The sequence below is a fragment of the Danio aesculapii genome, chromosome 2, assembly GCF_903798145.1.
Source record: "Danio aesculapii chromosome 2, fDanAes4.1, whole genome shotgun sequence".
Classification (NCBI taxonomy): domain Eukaryota; kingdom Metazoa; phylum Chordata; class Actinopteri; order Cypriniformes; family Danionidae; genus Danio; species Danio aesculapii.
Genome location: NC_079436.1, coordinates 53,546,931 through 53,569,395, shown reverse-complemented (window position 1 = coordinate 53,569,395; position 22,465 = coordinate 53,546,931). Strand labels below are relative to the sequence as shown.

Genomic DNA, 22,465 nt, shown 5'->3' with positions numbered 1-22,465 from the left:
ATTTCCAGGCTGGTTTCCAGCCATTCCAGCCTGGTTTTAGCTGGTCAGGCTGGAAAATAACCAGCTAAATCCAGCTAAAACTAGCTTGACCAGCCTGGTTTAAGCTGGACATAGTTGGTTTTGGCTGGGCTCCCAGCCTGGCTAGGTGGTCAAGCTGGTTTTAGCTGGTCATTTTCCAGCTAAGACCAGGCTGGAAATGGCTGGAAACCAGCCTGGAAATGGTCAAAACCCCTCTAAAACCAGGCTGGTCAACCAGCTAAGCTGTTTTTTTTTTCAGTAGGGAAAATTATTGTGTATGCTTGTTTTTTATTATTATTATCACTATTATTATTATTATTATTATTAATAATAACAAAAGGGGAGACACGGTGGCTCAGTGGTTAGCACTGTCACCTCACAGCAAGAAGGTTGCTGGTTCGAGCCCCGACTGGGTCAGTTGGCACATAACTCTGAAAACAGTTTCAATTTACTAGAACTTCTATAATAAGCTGCTTTGACACAATCTGCAATGTAAAAGCACTATAGAAATAAAGATGACTATTTGAATAACAGAAGACAATGAAGATGAGATTACGTAGAAAACACTTTAACTGTAATCAATCGGTCAGTCAATCAATCTGTGCATGTGTGAACTGTCACTGTTAATTCTTACCCACAATGCCTCAGTTGTTTCTCCTCCTTCGACTGTTTTGAAAGGTAAACAACCGACAGACCTTCAGCCTTGTGAACTGTCATGATCTCCAGCACATGTAAATGAATAATCAGTCACTGGTTACCACTCTTTTATGTGTCTGCAGGTGTAATATATGCAGACAGAATTGCTTTAATACACGCTGAGATTGGACAATTCTCGGTGAAATCGCAGAGTTTCAGACGCCGAGTTTCTGATCAGGAAAAGCGGTAAAAATGAAGGTGCTTTTGGGGGTGGTTTTGCTGATTGCTGTCCTCACGGCCTACATGTGGAGAGATACGTTTGACCCAGGTAAGGAGAACAATTTTACTACTATATTATTGTTTATACAGATATTCTAGTCATTTTTTGAATCATGATTTGCTTGTATAATGTATGTTGAAACTATTTAAAGGGATAGTTCACCGAAAAACATTTACTCATCAATTTACTCAAAGTTTCTTTTGATGAAGACAAAGGCAAGTTGTTTTTATAATCAGTGACAACTTATGACAAGGACTGTATATTGTTTACCATGGTAATGTTACTTTAAATTTGTTCTGAAATCGCATGTAAGTACAGTATTGGCTTCTAAAGGAAGATTCATTCATTCATTTTCTTGTCGGATTAGTCCCGTTATTAATCCGGGGTCGCCACAGCGGAATGAACCGCCAACTTATCCAGCATTTGTTTTACACAGCGGATGCCCCTCCAGCCGCAACCCATCTCTGGGAAACATCCACACACACTCACTCACGCGGCCGGAAGGGCATCCGCTGCGTAAAACATGTGCTGGATAAGTTGGCGGTTCATTCCGCTGTGGCGACCCCAGATTAATAATCTATCCCAGATTAATCTACCTACTGCGCCTCTGCGTAGCCCCTGAACATATAGATAATTATTAAAAATAATAACTCACCCTCTGATTGCTCGATGGCTCCAACAACGTGAGCTGCCACTGTGCTGACGTACAAAAACGTCCCACCTCATTGGCTGGCTCTAGCCAATAAACTGGCTTTGCTGCTCTTTTACTGGTATGTACATTTCCGTAGAATTAATGATATTTAACAAAAAATTTTTCAGGAAATAGTTGAAATAAATCCAAAATAATAAAATAATCATATAAATTATTCTTCTGCAGCTGGCTGCTGGCATTGTTCATTGGTCAGGCATCGGCCAATAAAACAGCTTTAACCCTGCCCCGCCCCTCGCGCCTCTGCATCTATTTCATTTACATTTCACACTCGATGAAAGATCATCATCTTCAGCTTAACCTCACGAAAACGGAAATGCTTGAAGTTTCTGCCAACCGGACTCTTCACCATAACTTTTCAATCCAGATGGATGGAGCAACCATCACTGCATCCAAAATGGTAAAAAGCCTTGGAGTAACAATTGATGACCAACTGAACTTCTCTGACCACATTTCTAGAACTGCTCGATCTTGCAGATTCGCACTCTACAACATCAGAAAGGTCCGACCCTTCCTATCTGAACATACAGCTCAACTCATTGTTCAAGCTCTTGTCCTCTCCAAACTGGACTATTGCAACTCTCTGCTAGCCGGGCTACCAGCTAGTTCTATCAAACCTCTTCAGCTGCTTCAGAACGCAGCAGCACGAGTGGTCTTTGATGAACCCAAAAGAGCACATGTCACTCCGCTACTCACCCGTTTGCACTGGCTGCCAGTTGCTGCCCGCATCAGATTCAAATCTCTGATGTTTGCTTACAAAGTGACCTCTAGCTGTGCTCCTTCTTATCTGCTCTCACTTCTGCAGATATATGTGCCCTCCAGAAACTTGCGTTCTGTGAATGAACGTCGCCTCGTTGTTCCATCCCAAAGAGGGAAGAAATCACTTTCCCGAACTCTCGCATTCAATCTGCCCAGTTGGTGGAATGAACTCCCTAACTACATCAGAACAGCAGTCTCCACTTTCCTTCCTAATCTGCAACTGCCTCTCTGGCTATACCACTAACTGTACTCTCTCTCTCTCTCTCTCTCTCTCTCTCTCAAGAAAAAAAACCCCAACTTTTTACTAATGCTTTGCTTCTTAGACTTTACACACCTGAAACTTGTCTATAGCACTTGTTCACTGCTGCTCTTATAGTTGTGTAAACTGCTTCCTTGTCCTCATTTGTAAGTCGCTTTGGATAAAAGCGTCTGCTAAATGACTAAATGTAAATGTAAATCTAGTGAGTTCTGCTCAGTCATTAGTTCTGCTACTGAGATCGTTGAAGATGTGTAGCAAAAGTCAGCGCGAGAGATTTGTAGTTGAACTGGCAAATGTGGGAGGTCTTGAGTGTCGACCAGTGGTTGTAGAGCGAAGATGCACTCAAATTTGCCGTGCACACGTGTGTCTGTCATTTTGTATTTGTGAATGACATTTTAAAAATACACAACTATTAATCCACAACTTCGAATTCAAAACACAAGTTTGTTGATTATTGTGTGTGTGTGTGTGTGTGTGTGTGTGTGTGTGTTTGATTTGCAAGCTCTCGAGTTTTGCTACTAATTTACCTTCATAGTTCAGTGGTTAGCACTGTCGCCTCACAGCAAGAAGGTCGCTGGTTTGAGTCCCGACTGGGCAAGTTGGCTTTTCAGTGTGGAGTTTGCATGTTCTCCCTGTGTTGTTGTGGGTTTCCTCCAAGTGCTCTGGTTTCCCACACAGTCCAAACACATGCGCTATAGGTGAATTGAGTGAACTAAATTGGCCGTAGTGTATGGTGTGAATGTGAGTGTAAGGGTGTTTCACAGTATTGGGTTGCAGCTGGAAGGGCATCCGCTGTGTAAAACATATGCTGGAATAGTTGGTGGTCCATTCTGCTCTAGTGACCCCTAATAAGCCAAAGGAAAATGAATGAATGAACTATAGCCTAATCCTGGCTTAGTCAAAACTCTGTGAGATCAGGCATGAAGTTCATTTCAAGACAACCTGCAAAATATAATGTTAAAAAATAAATAATAATAATTTTTTCTTACTCTTATAGGGTCCATTCGAGGGGCCCGAGTGTTGATCACAGGAGCCAGTTCAGGCATCGGGGAGCAGATGGCCTACCATTATGCAAAGTTTGGAGCTGAAATCGTCATCACTGCCAGACGATTGGATGCTTTAAAAAAGGTCCGTTGTTTGGTCCCAAATCTATCTGTATTTTATTAAGCAGATGCTTGAGTAACAGTAACTACGTGACATGCGAAATGCACAGTGTAATCTGCTAGTTTTGAACATATAGGATGCTAATGGAATACAGTTATGTAAACAACCAAAACATTAGCCATATCCCAACACAAAGTGACCCCAAAAGAAAACTAAAAACATTATGCTAAATAATGAGGGTGGCACGGTTGCTGAGTGGTAAGTAAGAAGGTTGCTGGTTCGAGTCCCGGCTGGCTCAGTTGGCATTTCTGTGTGGAGTTTGCATGTTCTGCCCGTGTTGGCGTGAGTTTCCTCCGGGTGCTCCGGTTTCCCTCACAGTCCAAACACATGCACTATGAATTGTATGAACTACATTGGTCGTAGTTTATGAATGTGTATGGATGTTTCCAAGTACTGGGTTGTGGCTGGAAGAGCATTCGCTGCGTAAAACATGTGCTGGATAAGTTGGTTGTTCATTCCACTGTGGCGACACCAGATAAATAAGGGACTAAGCGGAAGGAAAAGGAAAATGGATGTAAAAAAAACTGCTTTTATTCTAGCTGAAATAAAACAAATAAGACGTTCTTCAGAAGAAAAAATATAACAGGAAATACTGTGAAAAATTCCTTGCTCTGTTAAACATAATTTGGGAAATATTTGACAAAGAAAAACCACAGGAAGGCAAATAATTTTGACTTGTATATTGAAGAATAGGGGTGACGTGGTGGTGCAGTGGGTAGCACTGTTGCCTCACAGCAAGAAGGTCGCTGGTTTGAGCCTTGGCTGAGTCATTTGGCGTTTCTCTGTTGAGTTTGCATGATCTCCCCCTGTTGGTGTGGGTTTCCTCCGGGTTCCTCTAGTCCCCCCCACAAGTCCAAAGACATGTGAACAGGTGAATTTGGTAAGCTAAATTGTCCGTAGTGTATGTGTGTGAATGAGTGTGTATGGATGTTTCCCAGAGATGGTTTGCAGCTGGAAGGGCATCCGCTGCGTAAAACATATGCCGGATAAGTTGGTGGTTCATTCCACTGTGGCGACCCCAGATTAATAAAGGTACTGAATGAAAATGAATGAATGAATGAATATTGAAACTGGTAACTAATGATGTTTGTTTTTCCTATGATTTTTAATGGTTACAGGTTACATTTTTAACAATATATTCTTTTTGTGTTCAACACAGGGTATTCACTGGGTCTTAAAAAGTCTCAAAATGTCTGAAGTTTCAAAAACATAATTTTAGACCTTAAAAGTCTTTTTAATGGGTCCTAATTTTCCTTTGTTTATGTAAAGCAATCAATCCAACATGCATTCAGTCACCAACAACACATCTCAATAAAACGTTTATCAAAACTACTCATAACTAGGGCCAGACAGAATCTGCAGACATTTTGTGATATTTCTGCAGAGAGTTTTGTTAAAAATCTGCGGATTTATGCGGAATGATTTTGGGAGTATCAATGCTCACAAGGCAAATCCTATTAAATCCACATTATTTGGTAAACAAATCAAGTCTTTTATTTAATATATCTGCTAAAAGACAGAAAATATTACATTACAAATTGTATTGTAAATAAATCATACGAGTATTTTCATATTAGTCAATAATATTACTGAAATTAATTTAAAAACTGAAAAATTTTAAACTTTTACACAAGTAAATTAACAGAATTAATGATGGGTAGGCCCACATGGAATCTGCAAGCGCAGAATTCCGCAGATTTCCCACAGAAGTCCACAGATTTTTAGCCCATCATTAATTCGGTTTATTTACTTGAGTAAATGTGTGTAAATCTATATTTATTCAGTTTTAAAATTAATTACAGTAATATTATTGACTAATATGAAAATGTTCATCTGATTTATGTACAATGCAGTTTGTACAGTAATATTTTCTGTCTTTTAGTAGAGATAATATTTGAGAGACTTGCTTTGTTTACCAAATAAAGTGAATCTAATTGGATTTGCATTGTAAACATTAAATAAAAGTTAAAAAGATATTATTTTTTTACTCCCAAAATAATTCCGCAGAAATCTGCAGATTTTTACCAAAATTGTTCGCAGAAATAGCAAAAATCATCCGCAGATTCCGTCTGGCCCTAATGATGGGCTAAAAATCTGCGGAATTCTGCGAGCGCAGATTCCGTGTTCGCCCACTCATAACTAATTTTATAACTGTAGTCTGTTGTAAAAGCATTTAGTTTTTTAAGTTATGTTGAACAACAATTTGTAATTTATTAATTTAACAGGGACAATGCTCATTAATAAACAGCGAGACTGTAAATAAGCCAGAGTTAGCCACAGGGGCTAATTTTCATCTGTTGCCCCCTGCCAGATTTTAAAAGGCAACATAAAATCAAAAAACACATGATCACACATACAGAAGCAGTAAAGTTACAACTGACAACAGGATAAAACGTGTAATAAGAATTTCTTAAAATGTTAGACAGAAGAATTACACATGTTTACAATGTATGTACGGTCTGCTTGTTTTGACCCATTATTTAAAATATGTGGCTGAGAGGTGACTAATTAGAATCCTTAGTGTTTAGCCCTATATTTGTCTGGAATTTTGTTTTTCATAGTCTTAAAAAGGTCTTAAAACATCTTAAATTTGACTTGTGAAACCTGCAGAAACCCTGTCAACAGAAGAAAGAAACTAATAAATGTTTGGAAACCCTTGAGGTTGAGTAAATAGCAAGTCAATTTTCATTTTGGGGTAAACCATCCCTTTAATGGTAACAAAAATACAAGTATTTTGCATGTAAATAACTTTTAGCAAATGCAAGTGTTGACTGTAAATAGACCTAACCTTTGTGGGGTTGTCATGCGCAGGTTGCCCAGAATTGTGAGAAACTGGGTGCTAAGAAAATGATGTATGTGACCGGAGACATGTCTGACCCCTCTGACCCCGAGAGAGTCCTCAAATACGTCGTGGAGAAATTAGGTAAGAAATGACTCCATCACACAACAAATATGAAAGCGAAGTACTTATAAATGTTACATTCATTTACTGAAAATAGAGTAAAAATGTGAACATTTCTAAATAATAATAATTATAATTATACAGTTGAAGTCAGAATTGATATCCCCCCTGATATCCCCTACTGCATTTCGTTGCCTTGTACGTGTACATGTGTAATGACAATAAAGTTGAATCTAATCTAATCTAATATTTTTGTTTCCAGTTTCTATTTAACGGAAAGATTTACATAATAGTGTAAATAATTTAAATATAAACATAATAGTTTTAATAACTCATTTCTAATGACTGATTTCTTTTAGACGGTATTTCGTTGTCATGATGACAGTAAATAATATTTGTCTACATATTTTTCAAGATACTAGAATTCAGCTTAAATTGACATTTAAAGCTTGGCAAGTTAGTGATTGGCAAGTCATTATCCCCTTTCACACAGTGATACCGGTAAATATCTGGAAAATTTACGGCACGACTTTACCGGTAAATTAAAAAAAAGCGGTGTTCACACAGGCGAGGGCATTACGGAATTTTTCCGGAAAAGACCATTCACACATCAATTCCAAAATACTGGTAAATTCTGACATCAACCAGAAAGGACCTCTAAATGGCTGGGCCTGTATTTGTAAACATTTGACTTCATTACAAACTCTGTGGATGGATCAGTATAGTGAACAACTTCAATGAAAACATATAGAGCAACACTTTCGCATGTCGAGATGTAGATGATATGTGTGTGTGTGCTGGCACTCAACGGCTGCTTTACGTGCACACGCGACTCGTCAAGCGACTGAAGGAAGCAGAGCTTGAAGGTAAACAAACAAAGGCTTTTTATAAACATCTTATCGATAATTATTTACACTGTTGGTATTAAGATGAACATATAAACGTTATCTGACTAACTTCTAGCAGTTAAATGTGTCTGGAAAAATATTCAAAGGCTTTTATTTCTATAAACAGAGCGGATGTGAATGCGTCAGATTGATCTGATTGGCTAAATCAGACGTCTCACGTCAGCACGTTCTAGACGCGCACGCGCTCTTTCCGGCAATCTTCCTTCTGCGTTCACACAGCGCAGCATTCCAGCAAATTACCGGTTATGTTACAACTTCTCTTTCCGGAAAATTACCAGAACGAATTTACCGGTATTTCCAAAGGTCTGTATGTGTGAAAGGGGCTAATGTTTAACAGTAATTTGTTCTGTAGACCAGTGGTTCTCAAACTTTTAAACCCGCGACCCCCATTGTAAGATCGTCAAGAACTCGCGACCCCCCACTACCAAAGCATATACAAACAATAAAAATAGCTTTTTTTTTAAGCTGTTCGCAATATTTTAACTATATTTACTATAGATTACAGGGCTCGAAATTAACAATTTTGCTTGGTAACACTGGTGCTTCTAACTTTAAAAATGTAGGCGCACCAGCCAAAATTTAGTGGCTCCCACCAATTATCGCACTGTTACTACAAGTTTTATAAACAGATTTATTGCATTTGAAAATCAACACTAATCAAAACTAACAAGCAAAAAAATAAATATGCATGCGTGAGGAAAATATGTCTTAATGAAATCCCGTTATCACAAGAAAAGACATTTTTATAACATAATTGAGTGACCAAAAGATACACGGACGGATATCCCAAAAGATATCCCACAGACTTTACAGTGAATGCTAGTTATTTTCATAGCAGACTTGAAGCCAATGGTGGTCTTTTATCCACTCTTCAATAAGTATAGCTGGTGGATTAACATTCAGCACATGATCAGTAATCAGATGTGCCAATATTTGTAGCTTTAGGTGTTTCAAAGACAAAATCTGTCAGTGTTGTTTTCATTCTCTCGTCTTCAGCGCTTTACATTTTCGCGGTTGTAGCTCCTGTCATCTGAAGACAGGAGGCGTTGACTGAGTGATTGACAGCTGATTTTAACCAATCATTCGTGTTCAGTTCTTAGAGCAGTGGGCCAATAAGAAGAGCGCGAAGGCGGGGCAAGCGTTGAAGGCTTTGTTTACTGCGGCAAGTTGACATGACAACAGTTTTAAACTGTTCCTGTGCGCTGCGTTCCAAGTACAAAGATGCATTCTGCCCGAATGTGTCCTAAATACTTTATGAATCAGTAATATCTTTTTAAAAATCTGAAAATATTAGCTTTCACTTGTAATACTGAAAAATATTTATTATAATCACTGAAAATTACACAATTTTTAAATAACTCTCGCGACCCCTTGAAATTATTCTGCGACCCCCGCAGGGGTCGCGACCCCCAGTTTGGGAACCACTGCTGTAGACAATCGGAAAAGAAATTGCTTAAGGGGGTAATAATATTGACCTTAAAACGGTTTTAAATTTTTTTTAAACTTATTTGTTTTATTTCGACTAGAATAAAATAAGTTTTTAATTTCTTTAGACTTTCCCCAGAAGAAAAAATATTATAGGAAATACTGTGAAAAATTCCTTGCTCTGTTCATTCATTCATTCATTCATTTTCCTTCGGCTTAGTCCTTTATTCATCAGGGGTCGCCACAGCGGGATGAACCGCCAACTTATCCAGCACATGTTTTACACATCATTTGGGGGACTAATAATTTTGACTTCATCTATATGTAAATTATTTTTGAAGCTGAATTACAGCATCATCACTCCAGTTTACAGTGTCACATGATCCTTCATAAATCATTCTAATATGCTGATTTGATGATCAAGAACACTTGATATTATTCATTTTGGAAAAACTTTCGTGCCAAATCTATGAACAGGTGCTAAAAAAGTAGCTTTTGACTTGTCAATTTAGGAAAAATACTATTAGTGTCAGTCTTAAATATTTTTTACATTTACGCACACAGACACACACGCACACACAGACACACACACACACAAACACACACACAGAGAGAGTCCTCTGTAAGTATAAATTATAAAAGTATAATTTATTATGGCGACGCAGTAGGTAGTGCTGTCGCCTCACAGCAAGAAGGTCGCTGGTTCGAGCCTTGGCTGGGTCAGTTGGCGTTTCTGTGTGGAGTTTGCATGTTTCCTCCTGGTGCTCCGGTTTCCCCCACAGTCCAAAGACATGTGAACAGGTGAATTGGATACGCTAAATTGTCCGTAGTGTATGAGTTTGAATGAGTGTGTGTGGATGTTTTCCAGAGATAAGTTGCAGCTGGAAGGGCATTCGCTGCATAAAACATGTGCTGGATAAGTTGGCAGTTCATTCCACTGTGGTCACCCCAGATTGATGAAGGGACTAAGCTGAAAAGAAAATGAATGAATTTGTTTTTTTTTTTAATCTTTATTATATAGGACAGTAGAGATGAGACAGGAATATTTGGGGAGCAGAGAGAGAGTGGAAGGATCGGCAAAAGAGCTCGAGCCAGGAATCGAACTCGGGTCACCTCAGTGCTATATGTAGGCACAATTTACCACAAGGCTATTGGTGCGGAGAAATTATTTCTAAATACAGTTTGAAGACAGAATTATTAGCCCCTCTTTGATTATTTTTTTCTTTTTTTTAATATTTCCCAAATGATGTATGTCTGATAGTGATGTCTGATAATATTTTTTTCTTCTGGAGAAAGTCTTATTTGTTTATTTCAGCTAGAATAAAAGCAGTTTTAATTTTTTTATGAACAATTTTAAGGTCAAAATGATTAGCCCCTTTAAGCTAATTTTTTTCGAGAGTCTACAGAACAAACCATCGTTATACAAAAATAAATAATCACCCTAACCTGCCTAGTTAACCTAATTAACCTAGTTAAGCCTTTAAATGTCACTTTAAGCTGTATAGAAGTGTCTTGAAAAATATCTAGTCAAATATTATTTACTGTCATCATGGCAAAGACAAAATAAATCAGTTATTAGAGATGAGTTATTAAAACTATTATGTTTAGAAATGTGTTGACATTTTTTTCTCTCCATTAAACAGACATTGGGGAAAAAAAATAAACAACAGGGGTGCTAATAATTCTGACTTCAACTGTAAATAATTATTTAAAACCATTTAAAATATATCTGCTTTATTATTTTCCAAGAAAATACACTAACTTATAACACTGGACTAAAAATCTTAACTTAATGTCTAAAATGTCTTTCAGAATGCTTTTTAATGCACTTTTATTTTGACCTTTATTTTTATTTTTTAACCTTTATTTAAACATGGCAACGCAATTTCTCTCTACAAAGTTTCCATCAATTAATCTCTGCTCAATTAATCAGCCAATCATTGTGTGCATAGTTAGTAATCATGCTGACATCATCCATAGCAATGAGGTCAACCCTGCCCACACTCTTGGACTCACTTTAGAATAATTCTTGATTATTATTTAATGTATTTACTAACATTAACTAAGTTTGTATAATCCTGTACTGCATTTATTAATCATAGTACAACATTAACTAATACAGTATTCAAATACAAAGTTGTGCTTGTTAACATTAGCATGAGTTAACACGAACTAACATTATTTAAGTTAAATAACGTGAACAAAGATGAAGAATACTGTAAAAAATGTATTACTAATTATTTTTTCATGTTAATAATTCATGTTAATCATGTTAAAAAAGTGTATTAATTGTTTTTTCATGTTAATAATTCATGTTAATCATGTTAAAAAAGTTAATTAATAGTTTTTTCATGTTAATAATTCATGTTAATCATGTTAAAAAAGTTAATTAATAGTTTTTTCATGTTAATAATTCATGTTAATCATGTTAAAAAAGTTAATTAATAGTTTTTTCATGTTAATAATTCATGTTAATCATGTTAAAAAGTGTATTAATTGTTTTTTCATGTTAATAATTCATGTTAATCATGTTAAAAAAAGTGTATTAATAGTTTTGTCATGTTAATAATTCATGTTAATCATGTTAAAAAAGTTAATTAATAGTTTTTTCATGTTAATAATTCATGTTAATCATGTTAAAAAGTGTATTAATTGTTTTTTCATGTTAATAATTCATGTTAATCATGTTAAAAAGTGTATTAATTGTTTTTTCATGTTAATAATTCATGTTAATCATGTTAAAAAAGTGTATTAATAGTTTTTTCATGTTAATAATTCATGTTAATCATGTTAAAAAAGTGTATTAATAGTTTTTTCATGTTAATAATTCATGTTAATCATGTTAAAAAAAGTGTATTAATAGTTTTTTCATGTTAATAATTCATGTTAATCATGTTAAAAAAGTTAATTAATAGTTTTTTCATGTTAATAATTCATGTTAATCATGTTAAAAGTGTATTAATTGTTTTTTCATGTTAATAATTCATGTTAAAAAGTGTATTAATTGTTTTTTCATGTTATAATTCATGTTAAAAATGTATTACTAATTGTTTGTTCATGTTGATAATTCATGTTAATAATCATGTTAATTAATATATTAATTAATGGATCATTATTTTAAAGTGTTACCGACTTTTCTTTATTCCTTAGCAGCTTTTAAGAGAAAACGCTCTACTAAAGACTTTTACTGCTATTAAGGAGCACTCTTCAATTCAAATGTTTTGTCAATATGTTGTGTATTTCTTGTGCAGGCGGTCTGGATTTTCTAGTGTTGAATCATGTTGGAAACACTAACGTGGGGCTGTGGAACAGAGATGCCGATCATGTCAGGTCACTCATGCAGGTAAAACCTCTGCTGATGTTTCTTTGCTCTTGGTGTGCATCTGTGTTTGTTTTCATGCTCATCTCACCATCTCCAGGTGAATTTTGTGAGTTACGTGCAGATGGCGGGAGCAGCTTTACCTGTGCTGGAAACATCCGGCGGCTCCATCATTGTAGTTTCCTCACTGGCAGGTGAGTCTTGAATGATTTTACATGTTGCCATTTCTTAAAAGCCATTATAAATGTGTCATGAATATTATAACAGCATCATTGTTTTTTTTTCACCTCAACTACAGCAGTACAAGCTGAATTTGTCGTTTAAAATGTTTTTAAGTATTACTGATGCTTTTAAAAATGATTTGATAGAGTAATAACACTTTTAATGAGACGTTGTGATGACAGATACAGTTTGTTTCACTGAAATGTGATTAGAAAAATGTTCAAGACACAATTATAATGCCTCATGACAATCATGTTTATGACAGATTTATGACAAGTTGCTTTGTCTTGGTAATGTCAAGTTGATATGACAAAGATAAAAACCGGTTGTGATGTGTTTGTTTGTCAGGTTGTCATAACAACAATGTCATTTTTGCATTTCGCATGACACTTAATAACAGTTGTAATAGGCATGCTTATAATCATTCACATTCATGTGATGTCATGATTACAAAGGTTTCATGAACACACCCCTAAAAGTGTTGCCAAAAATGTATTTCAAGGGGTGTCCTTGCGTGGATTTACTGTAGTAATTACAATTAATTATGCATTATTACATGCATTAAAACTAACCCGCATTCTGACTGTGATAGTAAGATGTCAGATGTTCGACTTCTTGTAGCGTTCTATCTAGATGTTATTTTCAATCAGGAAACTCTGAGTTGTCTTGAACGAAGCATAAGTAAACAAAAACAACCCAAGCCGGAAACTATGGTCACCACGTTATGCGCACTTCTTGACAGACTAAAAATTTAAATACATGTTTTTGCATTTTGAATGTGATGAATTAATTTAAAAAATATATATCATTTTAATAAATATTTAAAATGAAAAATAATGGCGATGCAGTGACGCAGTAGGTAGTGGTGTCGCCTCACAGTAAGAAGGTCGCTGGTTCGAGCCTCGGCTGGGTCAGTTGGCGTTTCTGTGTGAAGTTTGCATGTTCTCCCTGCGTTTGCGTGGGTTTCCTCCAGGTGCTCATAAAACTTGTGCTGGATAAGTTGGCGGTTCATTCCGCTGTGGCGACCCCAGATTAATAAAGGGACTAAGTCGAAAAGAAAATGAATGAATGAATAAAAAATTGACCGTCCTATTACTCACCTGCATGAAGCACACTAAGAATTGCACAATATTTCCAGAAACATGCACTGTGTTGTATTCAGAAGGGCACATCCCTATGCCCTCATCCCTTATTAGCCAAATAATTTTTTTTCAAGATATCAACTTCAAATTTGGAATATAATTTGTTCAGATTTGTAGCTTTGATTTCTGAAAATATGCAATTTAATAGATTAAAATATACATTTATTTTAATTATTTTCATAAACAAAGGCACATAACTTTTTTTTTTTTTTTTACTTTTACAAATTTTATTCACTTTAGTTCCAATCTGACATCTGTCGTCTTTAAAATGCCAAGCGCAAATCTATGCACCAAAGAGTTGAATATAGGCAATATTTGTAAGGTGCTGTATGGAAGTACTTTAACTTTTCTAAAGCATAAAATTACCATAGATATTGAAGTAACATGCTAAGTGAACGTATTTGTTTATCTGAAAAACAATGCTGAAGTCAGATATTCTCCTTTGAAAATGTGCGTTCTGTGTCTTTGTTTTGATCTCTATACCCAGCCCACTGCAAATCAACTCAATTATATTTCAGCACCCGGGTTGCCTTGGTGGAAAAGTATTTCACTCATGAAGGCTCTCAAAGTATGTGTCTGCGATCAAAAATGCGACCAATGGAGAGTAACCCTCTTAAATGAGACGCAGATTTAGAGTTCCACTTGAGGTGGTTAGTAATTAGCAAATAATATAAATATCACAAACAAAAACATTAGGTGAGCAGCTTACATCGTAACCCTGTGTTCTAAAAACACAACATGTGAACAGTGATAAATAACATTTGCCATGATAAGCAATTTGGCTGTTTGCATCAGACGAAACACGACAGAAACATTTAAATGCAGCCATTCAGAAGCACAGAATAGTGCACTCACTGCACTCCAACAAAATAGTTTATAATCTAATGAATACATTTTAAACCACTTTAACATTATTAAATGTACATGCTGAATCACTGATATGTGTTGGTTTGCACCAAGCGGCAACCTCCCGCTCTTCCTCGGGAAGCCAATACGGAAGTAACTGAAACTGCAATTCATCAAAATTCCGCTAGTCCTGGCTCCATAATAGAGCAAATTGCAATTGAGCCCACTGTTAGAATGGCAGAAACTTACAAAGAACGATTTTGGTTCATATAGCTATTATTACCCTCCATGACAACTGTGAGGGGGGTGATTTTTTTTTATAACTCATCCATTTCCTTTATATTAGGTTATATTAAGTTTGCATAATTAAGGGCGTGGCCACTTGAGTGACAGCTAGGTCTTGCTGGTCGCCGTCACTTCACCTCAGCTGAATCCGGCAGATTAGCCACTGATCTCGGCATATTCATCGTATTTTTCTTTTGTTTTGTGTGGCTTTACACAGTCAGCTGCCTTTTGGACTTATTTCTTACAATTATCAGATGATATGGGATGCTGTGTGCATTTAATTGTGCGCACAAACCATTCATGTGGTCTCCGTTTCCCATGTGAGTAAAGTTATATACTTATACACCATCTCTATAAATGTGTGTGTTTTATTTAAGATCATTTATCATTTATAATGTTCTTTAGGGCTGTAAAGCACTCCAGAATGTGACAGATTGATTAGCTGTAGGCTCTAGAACAGTCATCTGAAGCGTTGTCATACAGTGTTATGCTGGAGTTCATCAATAGTCCTGCATTTACTAACACAGACTATATCTGAAGTGTTTGAAAGTATTTCGTGTGTTCCTCCTGCTGAAAAACGTCATAAGAACAATGTTTAGTGGCTCAATGTATGACTACAGTGTTTTTAACAGTCTAAACACTTTATTGATATAGTGTACAGCCAAGCACATGTGATCAGAACACAAACGAGTCGCAGGTAATAAAGTATCAAGCGTTTCTCCCAAAGTAAAGTCTGTCTGCCAGGTCTAAGCAGAGTGCCAGCAGGTGTCTGGAGCTCCGCTCACTCTCCGCCTCTTTGCCCTTGTTTGGTATCCCGCCGTGGGTGCGATGACGCGCGAACAAAATGGCGACGGTTGGCCGCGCCGACTTGTAGCTTCTTTTGCGCTCTTCAGAAACCTATGGGTGACGTCACGGATGCTATGTCCATATATTTTACAGTCTATGGTTTGCACTGAGTCACAGTTCTAAAGTTTAATTTCATTTATTTTAGTTTCAAGATCTGAGGTGAACTATCTGCTGCTGCTTTCAGTAATATGGCACTAAATGTCATGTAAAATGGCATTCAAACTCACATTATTAGCATTTAACACTGAATACAGCACATGAGGTGTACCTGAGGTGATCATTGTCATAGTTCATCCTGTTAAGAAATAGAAGTTATTTCTAAAATATGAATTTCAGGTGTTGGTTCGGAAAAACTCATTTTAATATGGAAAATATTCCTTCAATTGCGTGTCTTTTAGTTAGGACACATTGTAGGCTCTGATAGTCTGGCAGGCTCGCTCCTGTTGGTGTTGTAAATCTGGCAACCAGTGTCTGCGTGGCGTCACCAGAGGGGCCGAGTGAAAGTGTTTTGAAGCAGGAGTGCAATACCTAGTTCAACCACTGGGTGTCACACTTACATGCTGCACTTGTCATTTTCATGTCTATGTTCAAAAAGTTAAGGGGTTAAGTATCCATCAGATGCACACTTCAGAATCTAAGTGAAAGTGTTAGGACATCCAAGTACTGTTTTATGAATACTATAAATTCAGACACAGTTTTTCACGATGTCAATGATGTTGTAGTGGCACTAAAGGTAATGTTTAACCATGTATTTGTCTGTGATTCAGGAAAGATAGCGACTCCATTTGTGACTCCGTACTCGTCTACTAAGTTTGCGATGAATGGGTTCTTCGGAGCGTTGCAGAAGGAATTGGCCATCCAGAAGAGCAATGTGTCTGTGTCCATCCAGATCCTCGGCCTCATCGACACAGAATCAGCCCTGAGGAAGATCAGGTAGGGCTGCTTGATTTTGGGAAAAATTATAATCTAGCTACAATTATTTAAAACAATTATTAGTGGGGGTGTCACGGTGGCGCAGTGGGTAGCACAACCGCCTCACAGCAAGAAGAGCCTCAGCTGGGTTAGTTGGCATTTCTGTGTGGAGTTTGCATGTTCTCCTCGTGTTCATGTGGGTTTCCTCCAGGTGCTCCGGTTTCCTCCACAAGTCCAAAAGACATGCGCTATAGGTGAATTGGGTAAGCTAAAAATTGTCGGTAGTGTATGTGTGTGAATGAGTGCTTCCCAGATGCAACAAGGCAATATGATACACTAATCTCTGATGACCAGCTGATTTTACCACTTCCTCTGATATTACAGGTGTTTACCAAACATCAGTAGAAGTAGCTAGTAATTTGATGTTGTGTACTGAGGTTTTGAAGCATGTATCAAAAAATTATACATCTTGCAGTGAAGCAGTGTACCTTGATCCGTTTAGCCATCATCACGTGATCAGTGACGTCCGAAGCTTCATTTTCGCCTATACCCACATGACTGCTTCTAATTTTGATTCAAAGGTTTAAACACCCTCGTGGGTTAGTAAAGTGTATAGCGAGAGATTAGGCAATGATTACATACATTTCTACTGTTTCAAAGCACTGAACCGGTCCCATGAACAAGTAATTTAACTAAAATACAGTGGTAATTTATAGTAAAAAGCTTTTGAACCATACTAAATTGTATTATTTACAACTATTTTTAAAGTGTGTATTGGAGGCCAACTGGTGAGTGCAGCCCAAAAGCCTCACTCCTCCCATAACCTCCTACTTCCCATGCAAGAATCGCTGGTTCGATCCCTGTTGGAACGAGTTTTACTACTACAGCAATTGAGTAATTTGTTTATATTACTATTGTTGTATGACTACATGAATGAGTTGGTCAGTTGTGAACGTTTGACATTTTTGCAACACTGTGCTTTCTCACTCTTTAACCAGCAGAGATCCTCGTCAAGCTCTGATTTGGAAAGCTTCGAGTAAGGAACCTTTTTCCGATACAGTTGAGTCGAACAGTTCACTGGTTCAGAAACCTTCATTTTACCATCACTAGTAGTAGCTTTTTTAATCAATTGAATTATTGGTTCGTAAATTTGATATGAGGTTGACAATTTTTAGGTGTTTTTAACCCTTGTGTATTGTCCAAATGTACTACCTTTTTGTTATGTTCATGGCTGTTGTTGCCATTGCTAAATTCCCAACCAATAATCAAGAATAAATTATTATATGGTGTCATAGTTTTGCAATCAAAAATGTCATTATAATGGAAGTCAATGGGTTTTTGCTCAGAGTCTATTGTTGAATTTTTGAACATTTTCATAGCATTGTTCCAAACTATGTCAAAATAAGACTTGTCAGCAAAAGTCCTTCCATTTGCTGAAACACAGAGAAAGGCTTAAAAATCTTTACATAAAACTATTTTATAAGATGTTTGTTTGCACATAAATGGTGTTTATTATGAATTATTAACATATTAGGTAAAATTGTTAGACAAAGGTCACAGTACAAGTAGTCTTTTTTAAGCACTTTAAAATAGCTTATTTACGTTCCTACTCTCACCTGTAATCATGAGCTTTGGGTCATGACCGAAAGGACAAGATCTTGTATACAAGCAGCCAAAATGAGTTCCCTTCACAGGGTGGCAGGGCGCATGCTCATAGATAGGGTGAGGAGCTCTATCACCCGGGTGGGGCTTGGAGTAGAGCCGCTGCTCCACCACATCGAGAAAAGGCAGCTGAGGTGGCTCACGTATCTGTTTCGGATGCCTCCTGGACGCCTACCTAAAAGAATGAATACCTGACCTGAGTGAATGAATGAATAAATTATATATATATATATATATATATATATATATATATATATATATATATATATATATATATATATATATATATATATATATATATATATATATATATATATATATATATTAGGGGTGTCAAAATTAAATCTTTCTTCAGTGCGCCACAATGCAGACACAGACAATTCTGTATCGGTTCAGTAATAATCATAACCGGTTTTGCATACTGACATTATTTATCTCATATGCGCTATGTCACGGTAGCATTCTATGGCGAGGGAGTCGAGCGTGAGTATTTACAACATTCCAACTACCTAAAAACGCAGAAACTGTGCACAATTTCACTGCGTGTGTATCTGCTGGACAGTCTTTCAACAACACTTACAGCAGAAGCCCCTATTTCACTGCGATTGGGAAAATCAAGTAAACTCAATTTCTCTCTCTTACTGTGGACCTCTGACCTGTTGGCATACAGACACGAGCCTGTCTACAGAGCAAGTTTTCTCCTCCGTGTCTATCATGGATCAGCTGTGATCGCAGCTGTCGTTTATCATCAGTGAACAGCGCCAAAGCATTAGAGCCAATCGCAACCCTTTCTGTTGTGCGTGACCAATCATAATGCACCGAGATATTGAATTGAACCAAATGATAATCGTTATCGAACCGAACTATGAGACTAGTGTAGGTTCACACTTCTTATATATATATATATATATATATATATATATATATATATATATATATATATATAAATAAATCTCGATTTGGTATGTATTATTATGTATTGTAACTCATCTATTGTTTCTCCAAACTCTCCACAGAGGATACACCACCATGACGGCTTATCCTGCCAGTGAAGCAGCTCTGAGCATCATCAAAGCCGGAGCGACCCGTCAGAAAGTGGCTTTTTACCCCTGGTTCCACTATTTGACCTGCCTGATCAATGATATCTTCCCCTTTTTGACAGATTTGCTGTCAGGCCTCAGGTGGGACTGAAAGGATAATGCATGGGTTAATTCATTTCAGACATCATGAATATGGTTTCTTATTAGTGCCTAAGAACAAATGTAGAGATGAGTGAATGAACGCTATACACACATGCACATGAGCTGTTTACAGGGTTCCCACGTTTTTTGAAAGTACTTGAATTTCAGACATGTGGATTCATAGACTGGAAAGTACTTAAATGTGCTGTATGCAAGTTTTAGACTGTTCAAAATCATAAAAATACCATAATATGTTTGCAGATATTTCAGAAACATGCTAAGTGAACATTCTTGTTTATTTGAAAAACAATGCTAAAGTCAGATATTCAGCATTGAAAATGTGTTTTCAGTGCTGGAACGCTGTCTTTGGGCAGGTTAAAAGAACCAAAACAATGCCAGTTTAGCCAGTTATATTTCAGTACCTCGGGTTGCCTTGCTGGAAAACCGCTTATTTCATTCATTCATGCAGGAAGGCTCTCAAATTATGCATCCGTGACCGAAATGAGATCTCTAGTGGACAGTAGCAGACTCCGAAATGAGACGCGGATTCAGAGTCCCACATGAAATCATTAGTTAGCAAATAATATAAATATTCCGAATGTAAACATTAGTGTCCTAACAACACGATATGTGATGAGATTTGCAGTAAGCAATTTGGCTGTTTGCACCAGACGAAACACAACAGAAACAGCCATTCAGAAGCACAGAACATGCAATCACTCACAAAATGGTAAGGTTTATAAGCTATTTAATACATATTAACCCTCTTTAACATTATTAAATGTAGATGCTGAATCACTGATATGTGTCGTTTACTCACAGCTCTAAAGTTTAATTTCAATCGGTTTATTTTATTTTCAAGATCTTAGGTGAACTATTTGCTGCTGCTTTCAGTAGTATGGCACTAAATGTCATGTAAAATGGCGTTCAAACTCACATTATTAGCATTTAACACTGAATACAGCACATGAGGTGTACCTGAAATGATCACTGTCAGTTTTCTGTTGTTCAACTGTGAGAAATAGAAGCCGTTTCTAATATCAATTCAAGGTGTTGGTTTGGACAAAAACTCCTGTTAATACGGAAAATATTTCTTCTATACGGTGCCGTTGCTTTTATATAGAACACGACTTAAATCAGCCTTGTTGTTCCTCAATCTGGCAACCTGCGCTTGCGTTTGTTTTGATCCAGGAATGCAATATTGAAAGCTAGTTCAGCCACTGAATGTCAAACTTACATACTGCACCTTTAAAAACAAACACATGTCCGTGAAAATGCTTGAATAAAATTTGAAATAACATTTGTTTACAGTGTCATTTCAACAATTGTGCTGTGCTGCTGTCAAAAGCAAAATATACAGTAAGTCTAGTACAAGAACACTGAGAAAAAAATGCACATTTTATCAATATTACTATAACCGCATTTGAACATCACCAGTATTGAATTCAACAAATGTTATTAAAGTTCTTTGAACGACTTTAAAACGGTCAGTTTTAGAAAATTACTCACACATTTCATACGTAAATATTACATGTAAGCGAAATGTTAAGTACAAAGACTGTTATGGCACTATAAATTACCAACACAATCTCACGGCAATTCGTAACTTTTTGATTTAGTGGCTAATTCGTATGAATTCGTACAATCTAATTCGTACAATTTAGTACGATTTGCTCATCCCACAATGAAGGTTGGGTTTAGGGGTGGGGTTAAGTGCCACACCTCCTTTTTAAAATCGTACAATTTCGTACGACTGAACTCGTACGAATTCGTACGAATTAGCCACTAAACTAACAAACGTAAAATACTTACATTTTCTTGTGAGATCAGGCTGGAATTACAGAGGGGCTTGATTTAAAATTGATGATGCTCTAAAAAGTCCTTGAATCTGCTGTCCATAAAAGTGTGGGAACCCTGTGTTTAAAAAACACTTTGTAAAAGCAATTAAAAACATTAACAAAAATGTAGAAATACTGGTATACACGCATGTCTAATGCCGATGCATTAAAGGGATAGTTCACCCAAGAATGACATTTTTTAGGCGAATCACTTAAGTGGTTCTAAACTCAAACCCGTTGTAACACATTTTTAATCGATTTCTATTCCCTCTTATACTTCTGCTTTCTTTTATTCTTGTTTATGTAAAGCACTTTGAATTACCATCGCGTATGAAATGAGCCATATACTGTAAATACACTTGCCTTGAATTTCTTTCTTGTGTTGAGAACAAAACAAAATATTCTGAGAAATGTTGGGGGGAAAAGCAGCCAGACATGCATAGTATGAACAGAAAACATTAATGAAAGCCATTTATGGTGCTCAGCATACAGTATATGAGGACACCCCCACAAATCACTCATTTAAATGAATATTTTCTATAGGATGCTCTACAATATTATATTTGTGCAGATACATTGGATTAGTCAGTACTTAATGGCAAATCTGGAGCTAAGCTAACTAAATAACTTATGATAATGGTTCACAAATGAGTAGCCTAAATGTATTTGTTAGGGGAAAAAAATTAAATAAAATTTTCAAAGAGGAAAAATCAAGAGGAACAAAAAAATATGTACAATTTCATTGAAATGTTGTAGGTTGTAATTTGTTTTAGCAATATTTTGCATGAATTTACAGGGTTTTTTTTCACAGACCCTAGGACACATTTCTCAATACTTAGGTCACTTTTGCAAAACTCTTCACACCATTCTCCCAACCGACTTTCAGCTTGGCAAAGCAGTTCATTTCACATTCAAAACGCACCACAACTACCAAAACACTTGATTCAGGTCTCAAATAAACTCATTCTTCCAGAACACTAGCAAAGGTTGACAGCTGACAAACACACTTTGTCACCCACAAAACAATGAGCTAAAAACCCCAACAACATGTAGCATTACACAGTGTTTTCTTGTGTTTATAATTGCAATATATATTGATAACTGCAATATATGTTACTGGAATGAATCAGACATGATGTAAAATTAGTCAAT

General features: G+C 36.6%; 1 protein-coding gene across 1 annotated transcript; it reads left to right on the top strand.

The window, feature by feature from the left end:
• Nucleotides 1-719: 719 nt before the first annotated feature.
• On the top strand, nt 720-20,775 carry hsd11b1lb (hydroxysteroid (11-beta) dehydrogenase 1-like b). The gene is made up of 7 exons (XM_056445678.1): nt 720-982; nt 3,659-3,789; nt 6,637-6,748; nt 12,312-12,403; nt 12,480-12,573; nt 16,488-16,653; nt 19,311-20,775. Exons 1-7 carry the CDS (start codon nt 907-909, stop codon nt 19,483-19,485), a joined length of 846 nt encoding a protein of 281 aa, XP_056301653.1. The 5' UTR covers nt 720-906; the 3' UTR covers nt 19,486-20,775.
• The last annotated feature ends 1,690 nt before the right edge of the window (nt 20,776-22,465 follow it).

Coding starts and splice junctions, on each gene's coding strand:
- hsd11b1lb (XM_056445678.1), top strand. CDS start 907: ATGAAGGTGCTTTTGGGGGTGGTTTTGCTGATTGCTGTCCTCACGGCC. Junction 6,749..12,311: donor ATACGTCGTGGAGAAATTAG/GTAAGAAATGAC, acceptor TTTCTTGTGCAG/GCGGTCTGGATTTTCTAGTG. Junction 12,574..16,487: donor TGTAGTTTCCTCACTGGCAG/GTGAGTCTTGAA, acceptor TCTGTGATTCAG/GAAAGATAGCGACTCCATTT.